Source organism: Sminthopsis crassicaudata, chromosome 4 (assembly GCF_048593235.1).
Source record: "Sminthopsis crassicaudata isolate SCR6 chromosome 4, ASM4859323v1, whole genome shotgun sequence".
Classification (NCBI taxonomy): Eukaryota; Metazoa; Chordata; class Mammalia; order Dasyuromorphia; family Dasyuridae; genus Sminthopsis; species Sminthopsis crassicaudata.
Genome location: NC_133620.1, coordinates 395,767,332 through 395,790,308, shown reverse-complemented (window position 1 = coordinate 395,790,308; position 22,977 = coordinate 395,767,332). Strand labels below are relative to the sequence as shown.

At 37.8% G+C, this 22,977-nt stretch overlaps 1 protein-coding gene across 1 annotated transcript in view; it reads right to left on the bottom strand.

The window, feature by feature from the left end:
* The window catches only part of SDCCAG8 (SHH signaling and ciliogenesis regulator SDCCAG8), a 246,686-nt gene that overhangs the window by 1,392 nt on the left and 222,317 nt on the right, over nt 1-22,977 (bottom strand). The window contains 1 exon segment of the mRNA XM_074262533.1: nt 864-990. Coding sequence (XP_074118634.1) covers nt 864-990 — 127 coding nt within the window.

Here is a 22,977-nt window from a genome sequence, read left to right as displayed (position 1 = left end):
TGGACTACATAATTAAGTTGTAAGCTCTCCTGGAGGGTAGGGGACTATAATTAGGTTAAGCTCCTGGAGGGTAGGAGACTATATAATTAGGTTGTAAACTCCTGGAGATTAGGGGGCTATAATTAATAAATTTCTGGAGGGTAGGCAGCTATATAACTAGGTGGTAAATTCCAGAAGGTAGGGGACTATAATTAGGTGGTAAGCTCCTGAATGTAGGGGACTATATAATTAGGTTTCAAGGTCCTGGAGGATAGAGGACTACATAATTAGGTGGTAAGCTCCTGGAGGGTAGGAGAATATATTATTAGGTGGTAAACCCCTGGAGGGTAGAGGACTACATAATTAGGTGGTAAGCTCCTGGAGGGTAGGAGAATATATTATTAGGTGGTAAACCCCTGGAGGGTAGAGGACTACATAATTAGGTGGTAAGCTCCTGGAGGGAGGGGATTATATAATTTAGGTTGTAAACTTCAGGAGAGTAAGAGACTATAATGAGGGGTAGAGGACTAAGATAAACTCCTGGAGGGTAAGGGACCATCATAAGATTGTAAGCTCCTGGAGGGTAGGGGACTATTCATGTCGGAAACATTTCCTTTATTTCCTGCAGGGCCTGGGGCCCTCAAGGCTTGCAGAATGTTTTGGTCTTTGAAGACTGGCTTGATTTCTAAGGCAGTAGGGATTGGAGGAACAGAGAAAAGGTTTGGAGAAAGCTGAGAGAACTGGACTAGGAGGAGAGGAGGGAGGGAGAACAAGGCAACAAGGAAGGGGAAGTGGGGGGCAGGGAGAGCTCCTAGCGACTGCTCTATGTTGGCTTCTTCCCTGGATGCTTTCTCCCTTGGGCGTGGGGACTGGGGAGTGCGTACCTGGGATTTCAGTTTCTGCACCTCTTCCGTTAGAGTCTGCCGCTCCATGAAAAGCTCGTTCTGCTTCTTGAGGAGGAGAACCAGCTGTTGGGCAGTGGACTGGCAGTGCCTATCCAGCTGGTTTAACCTGGAGAAGAAGATAACATGGCGTCAGAGGGGCTTCCCAGCATGGAGCACTGGCCTGCTTTCCTGGGCCTGGCACTGATGCTAATGGGCCAGAAGTTTCCACATAACCCTCAGGTCCTCCCAGAATTGGAAGAATGGGATCTCAGAGCCCACATTGCAAACTACGGCTCCACCAGGATCCCTCTCCTTGTCAGTGCTTTCTCCCTATTCAAATGATCTTATCTTTAATTAGCTGGGTAAACTTTTAATGATCTCCGATGAACATCCAGGAGAACCTTTTTTTGTTTTGTCGTTGTATCTCCAGCACCCAGCACAAGGTCTTATGTAGAACAGAAGCCAGAGAGACCGATCCATACCCAAATAGAATTCAACATTATAAAGTATCTGATCGTTTTTCACTTAGCTTTTGCGTGAAGATCTTTCTTTAATGAGGGAGAGCTTCTCAGAACAGAGGTCCCTACCCCTTTTTATCTATAAATTGTTCTGGCAATCTGATGAAGCTTGGGGACCTTTTCAATTATTATCAATACCATCTCAAAATAATGCAATTGCCTAAAAGAAGACACTTAGCATTACAAGGGAAATCAGTAATATAAAAGAGTTATCAAAATGTTTCTTGCAAGTTCCCAGAACCGCTGAGATCTATCAACAAACTTCACTTAAGAATTGCTGCTCTAGATGAAAACCACATTTGGAAAATAGCAATTATTACAAAGTTGATAGGGCCTTGATTGGACTTGGAAACACAAAGACCTCGATCCAAATCTTGCCTCAAACACCTACTAGTCATCCTCTGTGCTCTAGGTTCTTAGTAAATCTGAGGAGGAGGTTCCCTTGGCCTCTAAATCTATGATCCTTTGATCCTTAGCTTTAATTTACTTGTCTGCATCATCCACTGCTCCTAATTATGGTCTCTTGCTCCAAGTTGCCTTTCCCACACCACTAATGGCCTTCAGGTACTTGGACTAAACCCTTTTCCCTCAGAAGTACATACACAGATACCCCAACTCTTCTCTTCACCAGCCCAAGCATCCCAATGCCTTTTGCCATTTGGAATGATCTGAAGCTCTTCACCCTCCTAAGCCACCCTTTTCTGACATTCGTGTAGTACTGAACACAGGATCCCATGTGGGGTCTGACTAGGATGGGGGAATATCACCCCCTTATTCCCTGGAACAGTGTGCCTCTTCTACGTAGCCTATTGTCACATTAGCATTTTGGCCAATATCACACAGTTAATTTTAAATTTTAGTCCACTAAAGTCTCTAGATATTTTCACAAGTTGCTATCTGGTCCTATTTGCTCAAAATTTGAACTTTTGAACCCAAGGATAAAAATATAATTATTAGTGTTAAATAGTATTGTATTTGGTTTGGCCTGGTATTCTAGTTTATCAAAATCTTTTCAATTCCTTCAATATATAAACTATCTCTTCCAGTTTGTCGTCAAATTCAACTGGGATATTCAACTGATGTTCATCCCAGTAAGTTCTGAAAGTGTGGTCTGGGGATTCCTAAAAGCCTTTCAGGGCGCTCTAAGAAATAAAAAACATTTATAATAATATTAGATAAGGTGCTTTAATTTCCAATACAGTAAGTATTGAGAGACACAATACCCCAAAACAAAAGCTCTCTGATGGGGGTAGGGTGGGAATACTCAATATTTTTTAAGAGTGTAAAGGGGTCTTGAGACCAAAATAGTTTGAGAATCACTGATTTAGCCCACAGCTGTCCATCTCTTCCACAAGGATAGCATGACATAATTTACCCAATGTTTTGCAGAAATCTAATTATCAATAGAATTCCCTTAATCTGCTAGGTTAGTAACCCAAAGAATAACAACAACAAAAATGAAATGAATTGTTGAATCTCATTTTACCAATGTAGAAACTCAGGTAATCTAATCCACACGGACAAAAGACTCTCATTTACCCCTTTGCTGACAGAAACATCTAGCCTTAGACTGTAGATAGACATCAGTGAGAAAGAACTTCATACCTCTCTTGACATTTCTAAAGCTTACAAAGCTTTCCCCTTGCATCAAGGCAAAATCTGCCATGCTGCATTATCATGTATGTGTGATGGAAACCCCTGATACTAAACAGATGATGAGCTAATATTCCCTTGACAGGCTATCAGCCAGCAGTTCAGAATCGCCCTCAGGTACATGTGGTTCTTGGAGAAGACATCAATCAGCCTGACATTTGTCTCTCTTCACAAGCCTCCAAAATCTGAGTGTAAATTATTCTTAATGAAATAGCAATTAGAAAATTTTAAGTTGAGAAAAACATGAAATACTAAAAAAAAAAGGGGGGGGAAAGTGTTAATAGGAAAACTACTTTTATTCTTGAATTTAATATGCTGGAGGAGGATGCAAATCACATAAAATCTTAAAGGTTGGGAGTGGAGAGAAGATGCAAACTGTGAACTAAATGTTTTCCATTATTAATCATTTAGTCAATCATGAGCTCCAGGACCAATGACCAGATGTCTTCAAAAATTTATTTGTCCTTCCTACTGCTTACGAGTTCTACTTTCTAGAGTTGCTAATTCAGTCAAATTCTTAGCCTTATTTATACATTGACTGCTTCTTCCTGCTAACAGGACATCTGTCTCACCCCTTTCTTTTATATTGGATCAGAAATGTAGCATTTAGGTAACATTAAATTGCACTGGCATTTACTCTTCAAATTCCAAATGACAAATCCCAAAGCATTGTTGAAAAAGGGCTCCCTTTATTTTGTATTTGAAAGTAAGTTCACTTTTTGTAGTGCATCAAAATACATTTTAGATCTGGTGAATGGAATTACAGGCTTAGAAATTTAAAAGTAGAAGAGAATGGGGTAGCTTTGTGTACAAAACACAAACTATAAGTCCTGGCTGGCATCAGTAAGTTTTCCTTGAAGGTGTATTTAACATTTATTTTTCATTTTTTTCTCTAATTACATGTAAAAACAATTTTTAACATTCATTCAATTTTGAGTTCCATATTCTGTCTTCACCTTCCCTTTCAATGAGATGCAAAGCAGTCTGATATGTTATACATGTGTAATCATATAAAACATTTCTATATTAGTTACTTGGTGGGGAGGAAAACTTGAACAAAAAAAGAAAGTGAAAAATAGTGCCCTTCAGTCCATACTCAGATGCCATCAGTTTTTTCTCTGGAAGGAGATGGTGTTTCTCATCATGAGTCTTTCAGACTGTCTCAGATCACTATAATGCTGAGAATAGCTAAGTCATTCACATTGATTATCACATAATAATTGCTATTCCTGTGCACAATATTCTCCTCACTTCACTCTGCATCAGCTCATATAACTCTTTCCAGATTTTTCTGTAATTATCCACTTGTCATTTCTTATGACACAAGAATATTTCATCACCATCATAAACTACAACTTGTTCAGCCATCTCAATCGATGAGCATGCCCTCTATTGCCAGTTCTTAGTCACTACTTTTTTTAGAGCTAGTAGAAATATTTTTGTAAAAATAGGGTTTTTCCCCTTTTTTTGGAACTCTATGAGATACTGACCTAGAAGTGGTATTGCTCAATAAAGGATGTTCAGTTTTATAGCCCAAGAAAGAGATGAAAAGTTCTTTAGGAGTTGATATTACAAAATGGCCCTGTCTTGCTTAAGCCACAACAAAGATCCCTGACAGTTTTCCACCTTGACCTGCCTAAAATGAGAGAACTGGCAGCATAAGAATAGTATTTCAGGGAGGTGAAAATGGTTTAAATTAGAATTTGAGGATGTCAAGATTAAATGACCTAAAATAACATTTATATTTTACAGATGAGGAAACTGAGATCTAAAGAGAAGTGGCTTGCCCAAGATCAAATAGCCTGTTAATTATACCCAATTATAGATATCTATCTTTTTCACAGATAAGTCTTGTGAATATAATGTTCTGAATTAAAATTAGATTATATTTTCTTGATTCTGGTTTTCTGTTTGTAGAAGAAAAAAATAGTAGCCTTCTAGGGAGGTAATGGACATTCTCAACCTGTGTTTTATTTCTCCCTCGTTTTCTGGCTTGAAATCAATCAGCTTTTCCCTTATAGTCATTATGGAAACCAAAGGCTAAGAGAATCAATGTATTTAGACCTAGAGAGGACCTTTGGGAAGATAGACTAAATTGAACAAAAACTTCCTTCTTTTAGTCTGATTCTTTCCCTTCCAAACAGCATCCTAGAAACTATGTGGATGAGGGTGGGAAGGATAATGGAAAGTCTACATACCTTCCATCTCCAAGGGAGCCATATAAAAATCATATCTGATCCTCCCCAGTATGGAAATTTTGGTTTGGGGACCTCATTTCACTCTCTCTCTAATCTATAAAACCTAGACACTGAATGGAGCTCCCTCTGCTTAATTTCTCAGCAACAACAAAACCAACAGAGCAGCCTGCACTTAGATTTTGGGCACTTACCTGTCCTAAGTTGATCAAACAGTGTAACTGCTCTGCCTCCACCCACTTCATGCAATTCTTTCTCAATGAATCTTCTTATCCTAAGACTTCAGTGGCAAAAGACTAAATTCATTTGTAACCATGGGTTTAAAAAAAAATGTGTATATACATATACACATGCGCACACATCTGAAATTAGTTTGGAGTACATATGTGTGTGTGTGTGTATACACACACACACACACACACACACATATGTACTCCAAACTAAAAATTTTTTACCAAGTTTCCTAATCAAATATAAGATACACTAAATCCCTGTTGTGATTCTCTAAGATTCATTCTTCACTATAGCCCAAATTAATAATGCCCTTCTTACCCTGTGTTATGTTTCTCCCTAGTTCTCTGGCTTAAAATCAATCTGCTTTTCCCTTATAGAGTCATTATGGAAAACAAAGGCTAAGAAAATCAATGGATTTAGACCTGACTATTTTAATTCCCTCATTTAAGAAATGTGAGAGCAATTGTGATCAAAATCATCTGATGTTAATCAATAATAGAGGAGTGGAGCAGCAGAATAGGCAAGACAAGGCAAAATCAAAAATAATGAAAGTCAATAACCTAGTGTTTAGTAAATCAAAATAGAAATTATTTAGGTAGGAATGTATGATTTGATTAACAATGCTGTTAAGAACTAAAAAAAATCTGACAAAATTAGGCTTAAACAAAAAATCATTTGTCATATTCCATAATCAGTTCAAAATAAATGTGACTTTTATATTGAAAATCATAACATAAAAATAGGAAGAGAAGCAGATTATATATACCTTTTCTTAGAGCCATGGATAGGAGTGTTCTTAACCAACAAGAGACAGAAACAATTACAAAGGATAAAAGCATTATTTGATTATATGAAATTTAAAAGCAGCTGCACAAACAAAATTAATTTATTTAGAATATGAAAGAGTAGTCAAATGGAAAAAAATTTTTTCTCAAACAAGAGTTTGGTATCTAAGACATATAAATAACTACCAAGTATGTGGGTATATGAAAATGCTATTCACCTATAGTTTACCTAGGTCAAAGAAAAATTTCAAAATAAAATAGTTATTTTAAAAGTTCCCACATATTCCAAATTTATTATAGCAATATTTTGTGTAGATCCCATTGGGTGGAGAATGGCAAAACCAATTGTGGTATATTGGTATATACACCACTGTAAGGAAATGTTAACATATTATATGAAATGAATATGATTGATACAGAGATGCATGGAAAGCTCCCCATGATCTGATGCAGAGTAAAGTAAGCAGAGCCATTAAAACAGCATACATGATGGCTACAATCATGTTAATGGAAAGAACCACCAAACAATAAAAAATAGTAATGAGAACCCCACAAAAATGAAAGGAGAATATATCTTTATCCCACTCCTTTGCAGAGATGAAAGGCATACAGGTTTTAGACATTGTATATGTTTTAGGATTAGATTTTTGCTGATATTTGCTCTTGCTTTTTGTTATCTGGAATTGCCCTCTAAGAGGGGAAGGGGATACTGGAAGAAATGTGATGATAAAAGATATCAGTAAAAAAAATGTATTTTAAAAATGAACAGGCCCAGGAAGGAAAGGCAATTTGTCCAGTCACATAGCTGCTGAGCCAGAATTAAAACTCCACTTTCCTATTCCAAATCTAATGCTCTTTCCATCACACCAAATGAGCGCCATCTTATTTCACTCTGAAGCCACAATCAATTATCAATAGAAACCACATGCATGTTTCCTCCTAAGGCTTCATTACAAAGACTAACAGCTTACCAGCTCAGGGACACTCACTATCCTTCAAGCCTAGTGTGATGTTGTGGAGATAAATGCAATGAGTTTAGAATCAGAAAAGTGGGGATCCAACCCTCAACTGCTACTTATTACTATTAGAAGACTGAGCAAAAACTAATTTAGAGATAATTCTAAAATTGCAGATCTGGGTTCAAACAAACATTTTACCAGACTCAGGAAGTGTGAGAAGGCAAGAGAGTTCACTCAGTACGGATCTGAGTGTTTTAATGGCTTGGGAGGACAAGCTGAGGCAACAGTGATATGGCAGTCCCGAAAGAGAATGTAATTTAAGATGACATTAAGAGAAGTCTCATGCTCAATGATGAGATGATTTCTGAGGCCCCTTTAACTAAAGTCTTTACTTCTCTGATCTCCACAGTTTATAATGCTGGGGAGAAAGATACTGATGATGCTGGAAAACAAAGAGACCTCTAATCCCCTGGTCTATGAACTGAACATATTTATTTACCACTTTTATTGTGCACCAAAGGGGATAGAGAGCTAGCCTTAGAATCATGAAGATGGAGATTCAAGTCAAAAACCGGACACCTAATGTATGGGTGACCCTTAGGCATGTCATGTAATCTCAGAGTTTTCAAGGCAACTCTCTAAGACCATGAGTTACAGAACAAGTTCCACTCTAAGGCAATGAAGAGAATTTCTCATTATCCCTATGTCAATGGAAGCAAAATCTAGTAACCACCTCCTCCCCCCCATGCCCCTCAAATTAAAAACCTCCTCTGTGGAAGACATCGGGCTAGGTAGGCAAAGGCAGATATGGTCTCTGGAGCATTTTTTCCAGCCAGACATTTATATTGGTAATTCATCAATTTGTGGCTAAGTATACTACATAGATATGGGATAGATTTTTCCCTCTTGTAAAATATAAAGGGTTAGATTATTCCATGAGCAGAGCAACCAGTAAGCAAGAGCTTCTTTTGAAGAATAAGATCAAATTACGTGTGTGACATTCTCTACCAAAAAAGGCACTCAGGGCTATCTCAGTCCCTGTGGATATCTGTGCATTGATTGGGCAGGAAAATGGTCATGTTCAGTAAACTGTTGAGATTTCCAGAAATTTATTTGAATCCAGTAAGCTCATTAAAGCCCCAACTGTTGAAAAGAGCCAATAACAAACCCCATTCAGGGAAGCACTATACCTTGCTCTGTAATTAGAAATGAGTCCAGCTTATGTCTGAATAATCTCTGTATGAGGATAAGGGAAGAGTCACTAAAAACTTCCTTATTCAAAGACTGAATAATAAGGCTTGAAACATTCCTGAGGGAAAGTGACACTGATTATATGTTTTGATACTCTGCGCAATATCTCTATCACTTACTGATTTTGCTTCATTTTTAGAGAGCTGAGTAGGAGTTTACCTTGATTATTCTTTAATCTATTTCCAAACCTTTTCAAAAATTCAACGATGTCACTTATCTTAAAAAAAAAAAAGTCTTTCTATTGGTCACTCAATATGTATATCAATTAAAGCAATGGTGGACACTGAAAAGAGGGAAAAAATACTGTTGTAATGAAATAGATTTGGGGAAAATTAAGTCTTGATAAGGAAATATATTTTACCTAACTGTTCAAGGGTTATCACCAAGTTTAGAGAAAACTGATTTTTTTTTTAAATGACAAAAATACTGTTTTCTAATAAGTCCTGCCATATATACTGAACAAGGCCAGGCTACATTTTCTAATGAATATCACATCATTACAGTACTAACTCCTTAAACATAATCTTTGTTCCTTAAACCAAATTCTTTCTTCAATTCTCCATTCTTCCCCTTTTATTTTATTTTTTTGATATAACCAGTGATGAATCATATATTATTCTAATTATATACCCTCTTAGTCAAATATACACTGGCACTTCTCCCCCTTAGTCCCCCAATTTGACATCTAGACTCATATCTATTTCTGTCCTACATTAAATATCCCTCTAGCTCATATCCATGATCTCTTCACATTCATTCTTAGTGATTCACAAGCTATACTACAGTTTTTCCTTTCTTGTTCCACCACCCAGCCAAACTCTCACATGTGGATGTGGATCTACTATAGATGTCTTGCCTGACACTTTTGTTTTGAGCAGTTTCACCTACATGCCAAACATATATTTAAACAAATAGTCTAGTAATAATATCAGGAAATAGAGCCAGAATAGTAGAGTGATTTTTATTGTAAGGAAATTCCACAGCTCTGGACATATGCAAAAAATGTAAATGAACAATATGCACAATTGGTTATAGTGAATATGATGGGCGAAATGGGTATATGATATACAAGAGAAACACTGATTGCCTATTTCTTCTTTTTGCTTCATAGCTATCAAAAACTGTCCTCTTCTTAACTCTTCCATCGTCATGATCTTGTATTAATTACCTCTCCCCTACTAATCAAATCTTCTAGCAACTTCCTTTTCTAGTCCATTCTCCCTGCTATGAAGCTAATCTTTTCATTTAACAGATCTGATCATATCTCTTATCTGATCATATCCTTCCTCCATCACTAAAAATCTTTGGAGGTTCTCCCTATTACCAACCAAAAAATAGTTTCAAACTCTTGACATCAGTCTTGCTCCTACTACCTTTCCTTATATCACATTACTTTTTTTCACACACATTTCCTGCACTATTCCTCCTTTCTACCATATTTGCTCACATGACAGGAATGCCTTTTCCCACTACATCTATAAGCTCAAATCTTATTCATTCTTCCAATATCCCTTAAAGAACCATTTTCTCCAAGAAAATGTCCTGAATATTCTGTCTCTTCCTTTAACTTCTACGATGCTATGTATTTATTTATGATGCACTTATCTTCTTCCATGCTCACTCTAAGACTCCAACATTTCCTCAACCAAAAAGCAGGTCCAGGGACTGCTCATGTGCCCTTCCCCCTTTCTGTCTTCACATTAGCCACCTGTCTAGACTCAAAGAGCCCCCTGCAATAGATTCCGAGAGAGATAAATCTCGGGCAGATAAACTGGTTGGTGGTTAGATGATCTTCTCCCTGTTATTCAGGAATCAATCAATCAAAATTACCTTTACTTTTATAAAAACAAACAAACAAAACAGCCCCCCCCCCCCAGTTCACTGCTCTATGGCTCCCTCAAAATCCTACAGGTTCTACATCTCAGGTTCTCAATGGCCACCAGACCCACCCATCCATGCTGGTCTCATGGGTCCCTGGACTACTCCGCCCTGTCCTTCCACCATGCTCTGGAACTTCCAATTTGTTGTTTTTAAATGCATTTCATATCAAATGCACATGTATGCATGAGAGGCACATGCTGTCACAGACATGTCTGCTTGACTGCTTCTCTGCGTTCATATCCCAGCTCTGACACTTAGTATAACTTAGGGCAAATCTCTAAAGATTAGTTTTTCTATTTGTAAAATGAGAAGATTGAGATTAAACTCAGTTAACTCCAAGTTCCCTTGAATTTAGGATCTTTGTTACTGTATCACGAGTTGAATTTTCTATATACCCGTGGTTCTCCTGCCTCCTTCCATCCCCTGAAAATGTAAGCACTTTGAGGGGAGAGATGGTTTAATCTTTGTCTCTGTACCCCAACACTCAGGACAATGTCTCACATAGATGGTAATACATTTTTTTATATTGAATTGATCTCCAGATTAGGAAAATAAAAAAATCATCAGATCATCCAATGCCTCCATCACTGCCCTCAATATCCCACAGGCCATAGCCCTGGGCAGCCGTCAGATCCTGGCCCGTTGGACTTTCCTCACAAAACATTGTCTAGCAAAGTACAAGGCTTCTCTAAATCAAGACATCAAGTCTGGCCATTTTTTTTTCTTGTTTTTTTTCTTGTTTAAATTTAAAAATGTGGACGCAACTAGCAGAATTGTGAGTTCCTAGGAAACCACGTACAGTCTAGCTACAGTGGAGACCAGTCAGGTTTTTCTCTGGGAAAGGCATCAACATCAAAAAGGAAAAGATTGAAAAGATTGCTGCATGTACTACTGCAAATGACCCCAGGCTTTGCAAAATACACAATGTGGATGAAATAACAACTAGGCATCATGCAACACTTCAAGGATCACAAAGTGATTTTTTTTTTCCTGTAAAGTGATCAGTAAAAAGTAATTTCCATCCCCATTTAGCAGATGAGGGAAAGGAAAACCTCAGAAATATTAACTGATCAGCTCGAGGTTGTGCAACTTATCATTTTCTCAAGGCGAGTGCCAAGTTCTAGCTTAGGCCTCCGGATCCCAAATACAGGCAGGGCTCACATGTTCATCCCTGGGGGCAATGACAAAGAAAAGCAGTCACAGATAATTCCAAATACTGGATTCTGAAATCACAAAATCTCAGAACTAGCAAAATTTTGCGGGTTTGTCTGAGCCCAAATTGCAGGTACACGTTCTACCAAAAACAAACCTGTGCACGTGTTCATACATCCATGCAAATTGTTAAGACATGTATGACCTATAAGTTTGACTACAGAACAGATGTGCCTTGCTTTAAATAATAAATATATTAGTGCAAAGTTCCATATAAATCAAAGCCTGTAAAATGACTTCCTTTTGAAGATACAAAAGGAGTTTGCCACTTCGTTAAAGGAACCCAATAGAGAATTCATTTTTTTGGTAAAGAAAGCAGTCGTCCCCATTTGGCCAATTTCGTAAGTTTGGACTCTGTTTAACTGCAAGAATGTCCCAGTACTACTTTGGCAGGAAGAAGCAATGTTAAAAGAATAGGAAAAGGAGATCTATGCACGTCACAGAAGGTATTTTCTCCTACAAAATGCTTTCCTGAAAGCTCTATTTTGGAAACAGAGTGGGGTAGAGAGGCAGTTGGTCTCATGAAAATGAAAATTTTCCCCACATCTACAGTATCCCTTTCTGGAGGACAAAGGACAAAACTAGTAAGGTGTCTAACAGTTCTCATTTAGGTATTAAATCCACAAGGCTTAGCTTCTTCTTTGATGTAACTGTGCTTTAATTCATCGTGGATTACAGGTTTTAGTAAACTCCATATTCAGCAGAAGTAGAGACATCTGGCTTTCCTCTTGCTGGTAGAAAAACTGCCTCCATGAGCTTTTGGTTTTTTTAATTTTCAACTGAAAATTAACTTTATGGTAGATAAACAGAAAGGTGAATCATTCTGCTCCTTTTTTGAAATGTCCTTAACCCCTACTCTATAAATTCCCATGGCTCCCTATTACTTCTAGAGTAAAACAAATTCTTCCACTAGGAATTTAAGACCTTTCTCTAGATTCACTAGACTCACTCTAGCTTTCTCGTATTATTTTTTATTTTATTATTTTTCTCGTATCTCCCACTCATGAACTCCACAGTGAGCCATGTTAACTTTCTTCTTGTTCCTCAAATTCCATTTTTCATCTCCATGCTTTTGTACTGGCTAACTCAATGCCTGGAGAATATTCTCTCCTCACCTTTCCCTTTCACAATCCCTAGGTTCCATTTAGGATCTGCTTATGACATAGAAAAAGTTCGAGACATTTCAGACTATCTAATCATTTTATTCATTTGGTAGTGGATGATTAATAAAAGGGGCTAGTGGCACTCTTGAATACCAAAGACTCCTCATGGAACTCACTCAACATTTATATGTCCTTGGAAGAAGTGGGTATTCCTAAGGGTGGAAATTAATTCTGATTGGTAAAACAAGTAATGAAAGAATGTGTATTATCATGAGGAATGGTTTTATTCTAATGAGGGTCAGGAGATAATTGATCTCATTCATAGACAAAGAGATTTATTTACATCCTTAGCATACCATATAATCTAGCAAAAGGGGGAATTCACTTCTACCCAGATCTAGTTGACTAAAACACAATGGGCTGAAATTCACCAAGTCAGCTAAACTGAGATTTTTTTTTTTTTTTTTTTTTTTTTTACCTTTGGATCTGATCTAAAATTTTCCAATTAAGTGAGTCTCACCCAATATTTTCTTCTTATTATTAGCCTTGTACTTCAAAGGCTATCTGAATAGCCTACAGAGGTTGATTTCTAAATGAGGAAAAGGAAGGGGAAAAACTTTGGTTCTAATTCAATAACTGGCTATTAATATAGGAAAGAAATAATCATTTCTCTTGCCCATATGAAGCCTTTCCTGACACTTTCCCATCCCTAACTGGCTACCTTACTTTGCATTTATTGTGTATATAATACCTATGTGGGTAATGCTGTCCCAATAGAATGTAAACTGCCTGAGGCCAAAAACCTGATTTTTTTTTCCTGTATAAATCCAGTGCCTAAGACACAATAGGTATTTAATAACTTTAAATGCTGCTTAATTGACTAATTGGTTGCTATCCTGATTTATTGCCAATATTGAAATTCCAGCAGATATAAAGGCCCTTGATTTGTCACTTTTCCATGTGATGAATTTCAATGAAGAAATTACATTAATTTAAAATAGTGTATTTTACTCTGAGATTTGAAAATTGGTATTGTTTTATATTATTTCATTAATTACATTAATGAATTAAAAACCAGGTATAACTAGTGAAAGTGGATAAGGATAACTATTACTTCAGTATCTGAATTTAACTACTGCTCTAGTGGTTGCTCAAGACTCAAGAGCATCCATCATTCAAAGGTGAAGGCAGTTTCAGATGGTTAATTTTAGATTTCCCAATGCCCAGATCTAACTCTGTTCAATGATTACTTGAATAGCTAATATGTGGTGGGCAATTCTAGAAATCATTTGCTCTTTAATTATGAGAAATTAGATTCCACTTTCATTTGCTATCCTATCAAATCCTTCTATTCACCACAAAGTCAGTTTTAAATATTTGTAGCTGGAAGTATATATGTTTATATAGTGTGTTTTCTGAGAAGAAAAAAAAAAAAACTTTCCCACTGCTTTCCAATACCTAACTATTGAAATAGCCTCCATAATTCATCTCCTGGCCTCCAATTTTGCTCCTCTGCAATGTTTCACAGCCTCTATACCCATACTTCTAAAGCTCAAGTCTGATCATGTATTCTCCTATTCAATGACTCTAAGAGCTCCTAAATGTCTCTATAATCAACCACAAACTCCTCTGTTTGTCACTTAAACCTTCCCAATTTAGTTCTAACATACCTTTTCCATTATTACTCTTTTTTTGCACACACATTCTTGCTATTTCTCACTCGTGTATTTCCATTTCATGATTTGGTGCCTCTGCAAGGCTGCATCTCCAGCTAGAAGGTGCTCCTTCCTCACCTCCACCTCTTAGTCTCATGAGTTCCTAATGCCCAGCTCAGATTCTGCCTTCTTCCTCTGTCTCTGTCTCTGTCTCTCTGTCTCTGTCTCTGTCTCTCTGTCTCTCTCTCTGTCTCTCTCTGTCTCTCTCTCTGTCTCTCTCTGTCTCTCTCTGTCTCTGTCTCTCTCTCTCTGTCTCTCTCTCTCTCTCTCTCTCTCTCTCTCTCTCTCTCTCACACACACACACACACACACACACACACACACACACACACACACACACACACACCTTAACCATTTAACCTTATTCTTCATTAGACTTTTTTAGCCAGAAATGGCTCTGTGGTTAGAGTACTGACCCTGGAGTCAGGAAGACTTCAAATTCAGCCTCAGACACAAAGCAGCTGTATCACCCTAGGCAAGTCACTTATTCTCTGTTTGCTTTAAACCACTGGAGAAGGGAATGGCAAACCCCTCTGGTGTAATTGCCAGGAAAACCTGTGGCCTTGGAACTAGTGGCTGGCTGTGCTCCATATGTCATGAAGAGTCAGCAATGACCCAAGGACTCAACAATCGCCTCTTTTTCATCCTGTTCCCTGCATTCCCTGACAGCTGGCATAAGCTCCTCCTTACCCCTACCCCTCAGAATCCTTCTCTTTCTCTAAGTACCAGTTCCTTAAGACAACTCTCCACAAAGCCTTTTTTCATCTCTTCAGCTGAAAGATGTTCCATCTTCAAATTCTCTAGGACATACTGTCTATAAAAATTGGTAGCATTTCCATAGGATTTTAGGGCTTGTAAAATGCTGCATGTACGGTCTCCCATAACAACCTTGTGAGGCAGGTACTACTATTACCCTCACTCAGAGATGACAAACTCAATGAGCTGACCAGTGTCACACAGCCAGTGTCAGAGGCAGAACCTGAATATAGCTTTACCTGATTCCAAGTACAAGTCTGCTTTTGCTTTCCTCAGTAAGGCTCTCAAGGTCACAATTGCACTCATCACTATCTCTCTGCTATTATTACATATCCCTATGTATGTCCTCCCAATCAGGCCTGAGGATTCTAATGGAGAGGGGAGTGTATTAGTAAATATACCTGTCTTCCCAGTACCAGGACAGTGCTTCCCATACAGTAAGCTGAATTGAAGCATTGTGCTCCATCTCCATGAGGGCAACAGTTATATTTTCTTTTATTAATCAATAGTGAATGCATAATTGAGACATAGCATGGTGTAGTAAGACCTGACTGGGGTTGTAGTCTAGACACTTGCTAGCTATGTGTTAATACCAGAAATATGTTACCTCCCCTCATGGAACTATGGTAAAATGAACTTATCTATATACAGTACTTGGCAAACTTTTGAGGGATTCATGCAAGTATTTATAATCACCATCATCATCATCATCACTATTATTGCCATTGTTACAACTTCATACACCTGTGAAATTTTCACCTTGCAATATAATCTCCATTTAGAGACAGAACTCATAATAAATTTGGATCAATGGGTGAATCTTTATGAATAGAAGCACAAATACATTTGTGATTATTGTCTCATGTATTTGCATTTGAATCTTCATTTGGGACACAAATGTGCTCAGAGCTTTTGGATTGGATCTGTGATTTTATTGATATGGGGAACTCTCAATAAAGAAAAGACTTCTACTAATGCACATGGTTGCTTTGTAACCCAGAAGGGCAGAGCATTGTGTAGGGGAATAGAGAAGGTAAAAGTGTTCAGGGCAAACCAGTATGTATCAGAGAAGGGTCTTGAATTCAGATTTTCCTACCTTTCAGGCCCAATTCTCTATCCACACTACCACATTATCTCCCCCAGGATCAGATGTGCTTAATAAATTACTGTTGACTGATAGATCCGATAAAGTTCATTCAATATTAATTTCTTAAGCATTTACTGTGTGCAAAGTACTATTAAGTGTTGAGGGGTGCAAAAATTACTTACTGCCAGATACCTGCTTTTGGAGAGATCGTAATCTAGAAAAATCAATTCCTGATATTTCATATAATTTTTAGAGTTGATAGAACCTTAGAGATCATCAAAGCAAAGCTAAACTCCAACTCTGGTTCCATTTCTCAAGAAATTCCCACAAGTCAAAAGAGAGAGTGAAAATAGACCTGAAGCTCAAGTAAAACTTAGTAAACATAATCTTTAATGAAATCAAAAAGTAGAATGAATACAAAGAGTAGAAAATGCTCTTATATAAATCACTCTTATTAAGTGACTTATATATATGCCACTCACTATATATTAAATCATTCTTACTATAAAGTGGCTTAAAATCATGGCCTCACTGTAGCTTTGTCAGTGCTAAGTGTCGGAATTATGACCCTGAACAAGAATGCTTATCCTGAAGGCGATGCTGGTTGGGTTCTAAGGGAGGATGCAAGGCCATTAAGCCGCTCTGGTCTCTCTTATGCCCACAAGCCTGTGTCGGAAGGAGGGAGAGATGCTGTTGCTTTTGTGCAGCCGGGTGATGGCTGTTGCTGCCCTTGATGCCTCCCAGCCCACCTGGCTGCCGTGGCCTAGTGGAATCAGAGGAGACCCACAGCCTCTCAATCACCAGGCTCAATCACCCGACTGCCTGCCCTGGCACACCTCTTAATTGGGTTTTAATCGAAGTAATCTGATAACTAGTCCTGGCTGTCCATGCTGGGACCGTGGGTACCGAAAGCTTCCTATTTAGCTCCTCTTGGAGTCTACACTGAGGCAGCCTCCCTGCTGACCCTTGTCAAAGAACCCCATCTGCTGGTTGCCACGGTAACTGAAGGGACTCATTGTAAGCAGGGAATGTGTCTCAGAAATAAAACGGGCAGCCAAAGGAATTCTGCTATGAGTAATAAATCACTTAGTAAAAAGGGGGTCCTTGCACAACTCTAAATGTTATGGTAATATGATTGTACAATTTTTCCAGACAGAGGATTCACAGTAGATCATGAAGATTGGCTCTGCTAACAGGCTGGTCTGAGAGTCAACAGAATCCAATACCTACAGAGCAATGTATGTGGAAGCATGAGGAAAGAACACCTCTATTAAATTACTTCCTAAGATTTGCACAGAAAACCCTAAGAGAATTCATTTTGGAAAAGTGAGAATATTACTTTGTCCAGACCTGCCGAGGTGTCCTGTGGCAGAAATTCCTTCAACCATGAAGATTAGAAACCCACTGGTAATGTGGTATTGGAAATTCACTTGGGATGTTGAAATGATGTCTATGGATCAAAGTCACAACTTGAACTTTGGTCTTTCGAACTCCCAAGATAACCTCTCTATTTCCCATACCACATTGCCTCTCTTATGCTCTGGGTGCTAGAGAGACATAAAGATATGTTTCTGGATGGAGAAAATGGATAGAGACAAAAATATGTTGTGTATATTCCCCCCAAATTATATTAGAAGTCAAGTGTGTACATATACATACACAGATATATACACATATTTTGCATGAATATTAAGCTTGCCTTGAGATGAAGGCTACAATGAAAGCAAACAAGTAATTAACTCATTGAACATAATCTTTGACAAAATCAAAAATTAGAATGAATACAAAGAGAGTAGAAAATTCACTCTTATATAAAGTAACTTAAAATCATAACCTCACTTGTAGCTTTGTCAATGCTAGGTGTTGTAATTATGATCCTAACTAGCATTATAGGGGAAATAACTGGTTGTTAAGTGTATAATATTAGGTGTTCCATAGGATCATCAAAGAGAAAAGGGTATTAAATTATTTTCTATAATATATTTCTCATAATATAGGGGAAATTTTTTCTTAATTTTTCTTGGTTAAATATGAGAGAAAAAGGTGAGAAGGGAGTAAAATAAAGACCATCTAGTGTCCAACTCACTTTGAATGATCTTGTAATATATATTTTGCTTTTTGTCCCTGGGAGTTTAAGGATTATTGTGTCTATTACAAAGCTTCTGAAGGTGCACTTCTTTTATAGAAGTGTTGCTTCTATAAAATCATATATCCCAGTTGCAGCTCTAAGGTGAGAATATGTTACCTATAGGCTGATTATCATAAATTTATAACTTTTGTAAAGCTAAAAATGATTTTAAAGATCACCTTGAAGAAGGAAAGGAGGGAAGGAAGAAAGAAGGGAGGGAGGAAAAGAGGAAGGAGGAAAGGAAAGAAGGGAGAAAGGAGGATGGAAGGAGGGAAATAAGCATTTAGAAAGCACCCAATATATGTAAGGCACAGTGCTAAATTCTTTAGGAATATTATCTCATTTGATCCTCACAACAACCCTGTGAAGTAGGTGCAATTTTTATTTCCATTTTTACATATGAAGTAACTGAGGTAAATAACCTCATTGTGTATTTGTCATAGAGCCTGGCTTTTATGCTTCTAGGCAGTTAATAAATCCTTCCTTCCTTCCTTCCTTCCTTCCTTCCTTCCTTCCTTCCTTCCTTCCTTCCTTCCTTCCTTCCTTCCTTCCTTCCTTCCTTCCTTCCTTCCTTCCTTCCTTCCTTCCTTCCTTCCTTCCTTCCTTCCTTCCTTCCTTCCTTCCTTCCTTCCTTCCTTCCTTCCTTCCTTCCTTCCTTCCTTCCTTCCTTCCTTCCTTCCTTCCTTCCTTCCTTCCTTCCTTCCTTCCTTCCTTCCTTCCTTCCTTTCTTCCTTCCTCCATTCCCTCCTTCTCTCCCTCTCTCTCTCCCTCCCTCTGTCCTTCCCTCCTCCCTCTCTCCTTTCCTTCCCTCCTCCCTCTCTTCCCCTCTCTCCTTCCTTCCTTCTTTCCTTCCTTCCTTCCCTCCCTCCCTCCTTCCTTTCTAACTTCCTTCCTTTCTTCCTTCCATCTTAATTGACTTGTTCAGAGACACACAGCTAGTAATCTCAGCTAAGGCTACATGTGAACTTAGGTCTTCTTGACTCCAGACTCAGCACTGTGCCACAGTTACCTCAATTCCTTCATTTTAAAAATGAGGCTCAGCAAATATAATAAAGATTAAAATGCTACCTAAACTAATCTATTTATTTAGTACTATACCAATCAAACTCCCAAGAACTATTTTACTGACCTAGAAATAACAAAATTCATCTGGAAGACAAAAGGTCAAGAATTTCAAGAGAATTAATGAAGAGAAAAACAAATGAAGGTGGCCTAGCTGTACCTGATCTAAAACTATATTATAAAGCAGTGACTGTCAAAACCATTTGGTACTGGCTAAGAAATAGAGAAGTTGAATATATTAGGTTCACAGAATAAAATAGTCAATCACTAGTATAGCAATCTAGTATTTGACAAACCCAAAGACCCCAGCTTTTGGGATAAAAATTCACTATTTGTTAAAAACTGCTGGAAAACTGGAAATTACTATGGCAGAATCTAGGCATTGATCCACACCTAACACTATATACCAAGATAAGGTCAGAAGAAGAAAGAAGCCAAAGAAAAAGGCACTTGGGTTCAACTGAAACGTTAGCCTGCTCCACCCAGAGAAGCACACTTTGTGAGAACCAACGGCAAGCAGCCTGAGCTGTTGGAACCAATCCCCTATGAATTCAGGGCATAAATGACTATTTAAAAAAAAAAAAGACCAATAAAGAAATTATTGGATTGTGGAAAAAAAAAAGAATTCACGTCATTCTCCAATTGATAAATGGTCAAAAGATATGAACAGACAATTTTGAGATGAAGAAATTGAAATTATTTGTAGTAATATGAAAAGATGCTCCAAGTCATTATTAATCAGAAAAATGCAAATTAAGACAACTGCTGAAATACCACTACACACCTGTTAGACTGGCTACAATGACAGGAAACAATAATGACCAATGTTAGAGGGGATGTGGAAAAACTGGGACACTGATACATTGTTGGTGGAATTGTAAATATATCCAGCCATTCTGGAGAGCAATTTGGAACTATGCTCAGAAAGTTATCAAACTGTGCATATCCTTTGACCCAGTAGTCTGGGCTTAATATCCCAAAGAGATCTTAAAGAAGGGAAAGGGACCCACATGTGCAAAAATGTTTATGGCAGCTCTTTTTGTTGTGGCAAGAAACTGGAAACTGAATGGATGCCCTTCAGTTGGAGAATGGTTGAATAAGTTATGGCATATGAATATTATGGAATATTATTGTTCTGTAAGAAACGATCAGCAGGATGAATTCAGAGAGTCCTGGAGAGACTTACATGAACTGATCCTGAGTGAAATGAGCAGAACCAGGAGATCATTGAACATGGCAACAAAAGACTATATGATGATCAGTTCTGATGGATGTGGCCCTCTTCAGCAATGAGATGATTCAAACCAATTCCAATTGTTCAGTGATGAAGAGAGCTACATACATCCAGAGAGATGCCCGTGGGAACTGAATGTGGACCACAACATAGCATTTCCCTCTTTCTGTTGTTATTTGTTTGCATTTTGTTTTCTTTCTTAGTTTTTTTTCCTTCTTGATCTGATTTTTCTTGTGCAGCAAGATAACAGTATAAATATATATATATACATATATGTGTATATATATATACATATACATATATATATATATATATATATATATATATATATATATATATATATATATATATATATATATATATATATATATATATATAATTGGATTTAACATATTTAACATGTATTGGACTACCTGCCAGTTAGGGGAGGGAGTAGGGGGAAGGAGGTGATAATTTGGAACAGAAGGCTTTGCAAGAGTTAATGTTGAAAAATTACCCATGCATATGTTTTGTAAATAAAAAGCTTTTAATAAAATTTTAAAAAGGAAAAAATAAAAGAAGACAAAAAAATAAAAATGAGGCTCAGGGAAGTGATATGATTTGGCAAGAGTCTGGTCAGTGTCTAAGGAGATATATAGTGCTCTTTTAACTAAACCACAATACCCAATCTGGTCATCAATCAAAACTAGGAAATGAATTTTAAGAAAAATTACTCAGAAATGCTCCTGGTTTCCACTTAATCCTGTCTATCAGCATTCCTTGGTAGGCCAGGAGGGTGACAGGGGAACGACTAGCCCTGGATGTCACATTATTTTCTTTTTCCCCATTCTCTCTTTTTCACATGAGTACACCAGGGACTGAGGAGCTAGGGGCAAAAAAATCATGTGATAGGAGTACACAAGAAGCTATGGTGGCAACCATTCATGCTATACACCCCTTCCCCTAAAGCACCAGGTTCTCCCGTTAGCAATGGGTAGGCAGTGAAGCAGGGTTTCGGTTTTCCCTCAACTTTTTTTTTCCATGCTCATGGGATGCTCTTGGATATAATTATCCATCAAGACTATTTCCTGTTATTTTTTTTCTTTTTTCAGAACAACTGCTACCCAGAAACACATTAGGGAAAGAGGAAAAAATTAACATCTTTGATCCTGGCAATAAAATATTTCAGCTTCAATGTTTCAGCAAATTCTATCTGTTCAAAGAAATAGGGAATGGTTGTGTGAACAGACTAGAGGCCCTTTATATTTTTTGTGGGATAGAAGCATATCCCTAAGGATCACTCATTTCTCATTTCCCTAATCCATACTTTTCAACAGCTGTGCTACTTTTAAGCCTTTAACAGAAAAAAAAAATCTACCTTTCACAAATTATAGTCTCTCTGTTGACCCACATATCTTAAGAGTTCCTTCTGGTGGGACTGAGGGAAAATCAATTAACCTTCTCCCTAAATCAATTCCCCTCCTCTGCAGCAATTTTTTGCCAACACTTTCAGCATGGCCAGTACTGTGCACGAAGTCAAATAGATGTTTTCCTGGGGCTGTTTTACCCTTCTTCTATGACAACCCTTTGCCTCCTTTTCTTTTTAGGCCCAAAGGCTGGGGGCGGGCAATCCTGCTCCCTCCCAGGATACACTTGGCAGGGCTTTGAACCAGAGCTCCTTGTTCCTGGAGAAGTGTGCTGCTGGGGGGAGAGAGATGTGATGAGCCTCCCATTTGGGAGGGGGCTGGGGAACAGAGCATCTGGCTCAGTTAGACATCATGGGGACTGTCAGAGGTCTGGGGTTTTGGCAGAAGGGAAGGGATTAAACAGAGAAGGTGGCAGTTGAGAAGGAGATATGAATGAAGCCTTCATTAACTCCCTGATGAAATTGTAAACAGATAATCTGAGTAAAGGGAAGTTTTGTTTCCCAGTGATGTGAAAGGTGCTCGATGACTTATATTTGGGTTTGTTGCTTGTTAGTAACTTACTTATAAATAAATAAATGAATCATTTGTTGATGAGAGTGTTGGGTCTCAAATTTCAGTCAAAAAAAATACAAAGAATACAGTTCTTTGTTGATAAAAGTGTAAAGCAATATGATAGGCAGATTTTTTTTAAGTGTCTAGCCTAGAATTTATTTCTGTCTTTGAAACCATCAAATTGCTCAAATGAATTTGCTGATAAATTGTGAGAATTTAATTCAAGGAGGATGAAAGAGGGAACCGTCTTTCCCAGCACCCAAATCAACACAGGAAATTTCTCCACCCTTTCTTCCCACTTAAAAAAAAAATCAAAACCCAAACCTCAAAAAACAAATTAAATTTGCATTTGTCTCTAAGTCCTAGAAAACTGGACTTGCAGG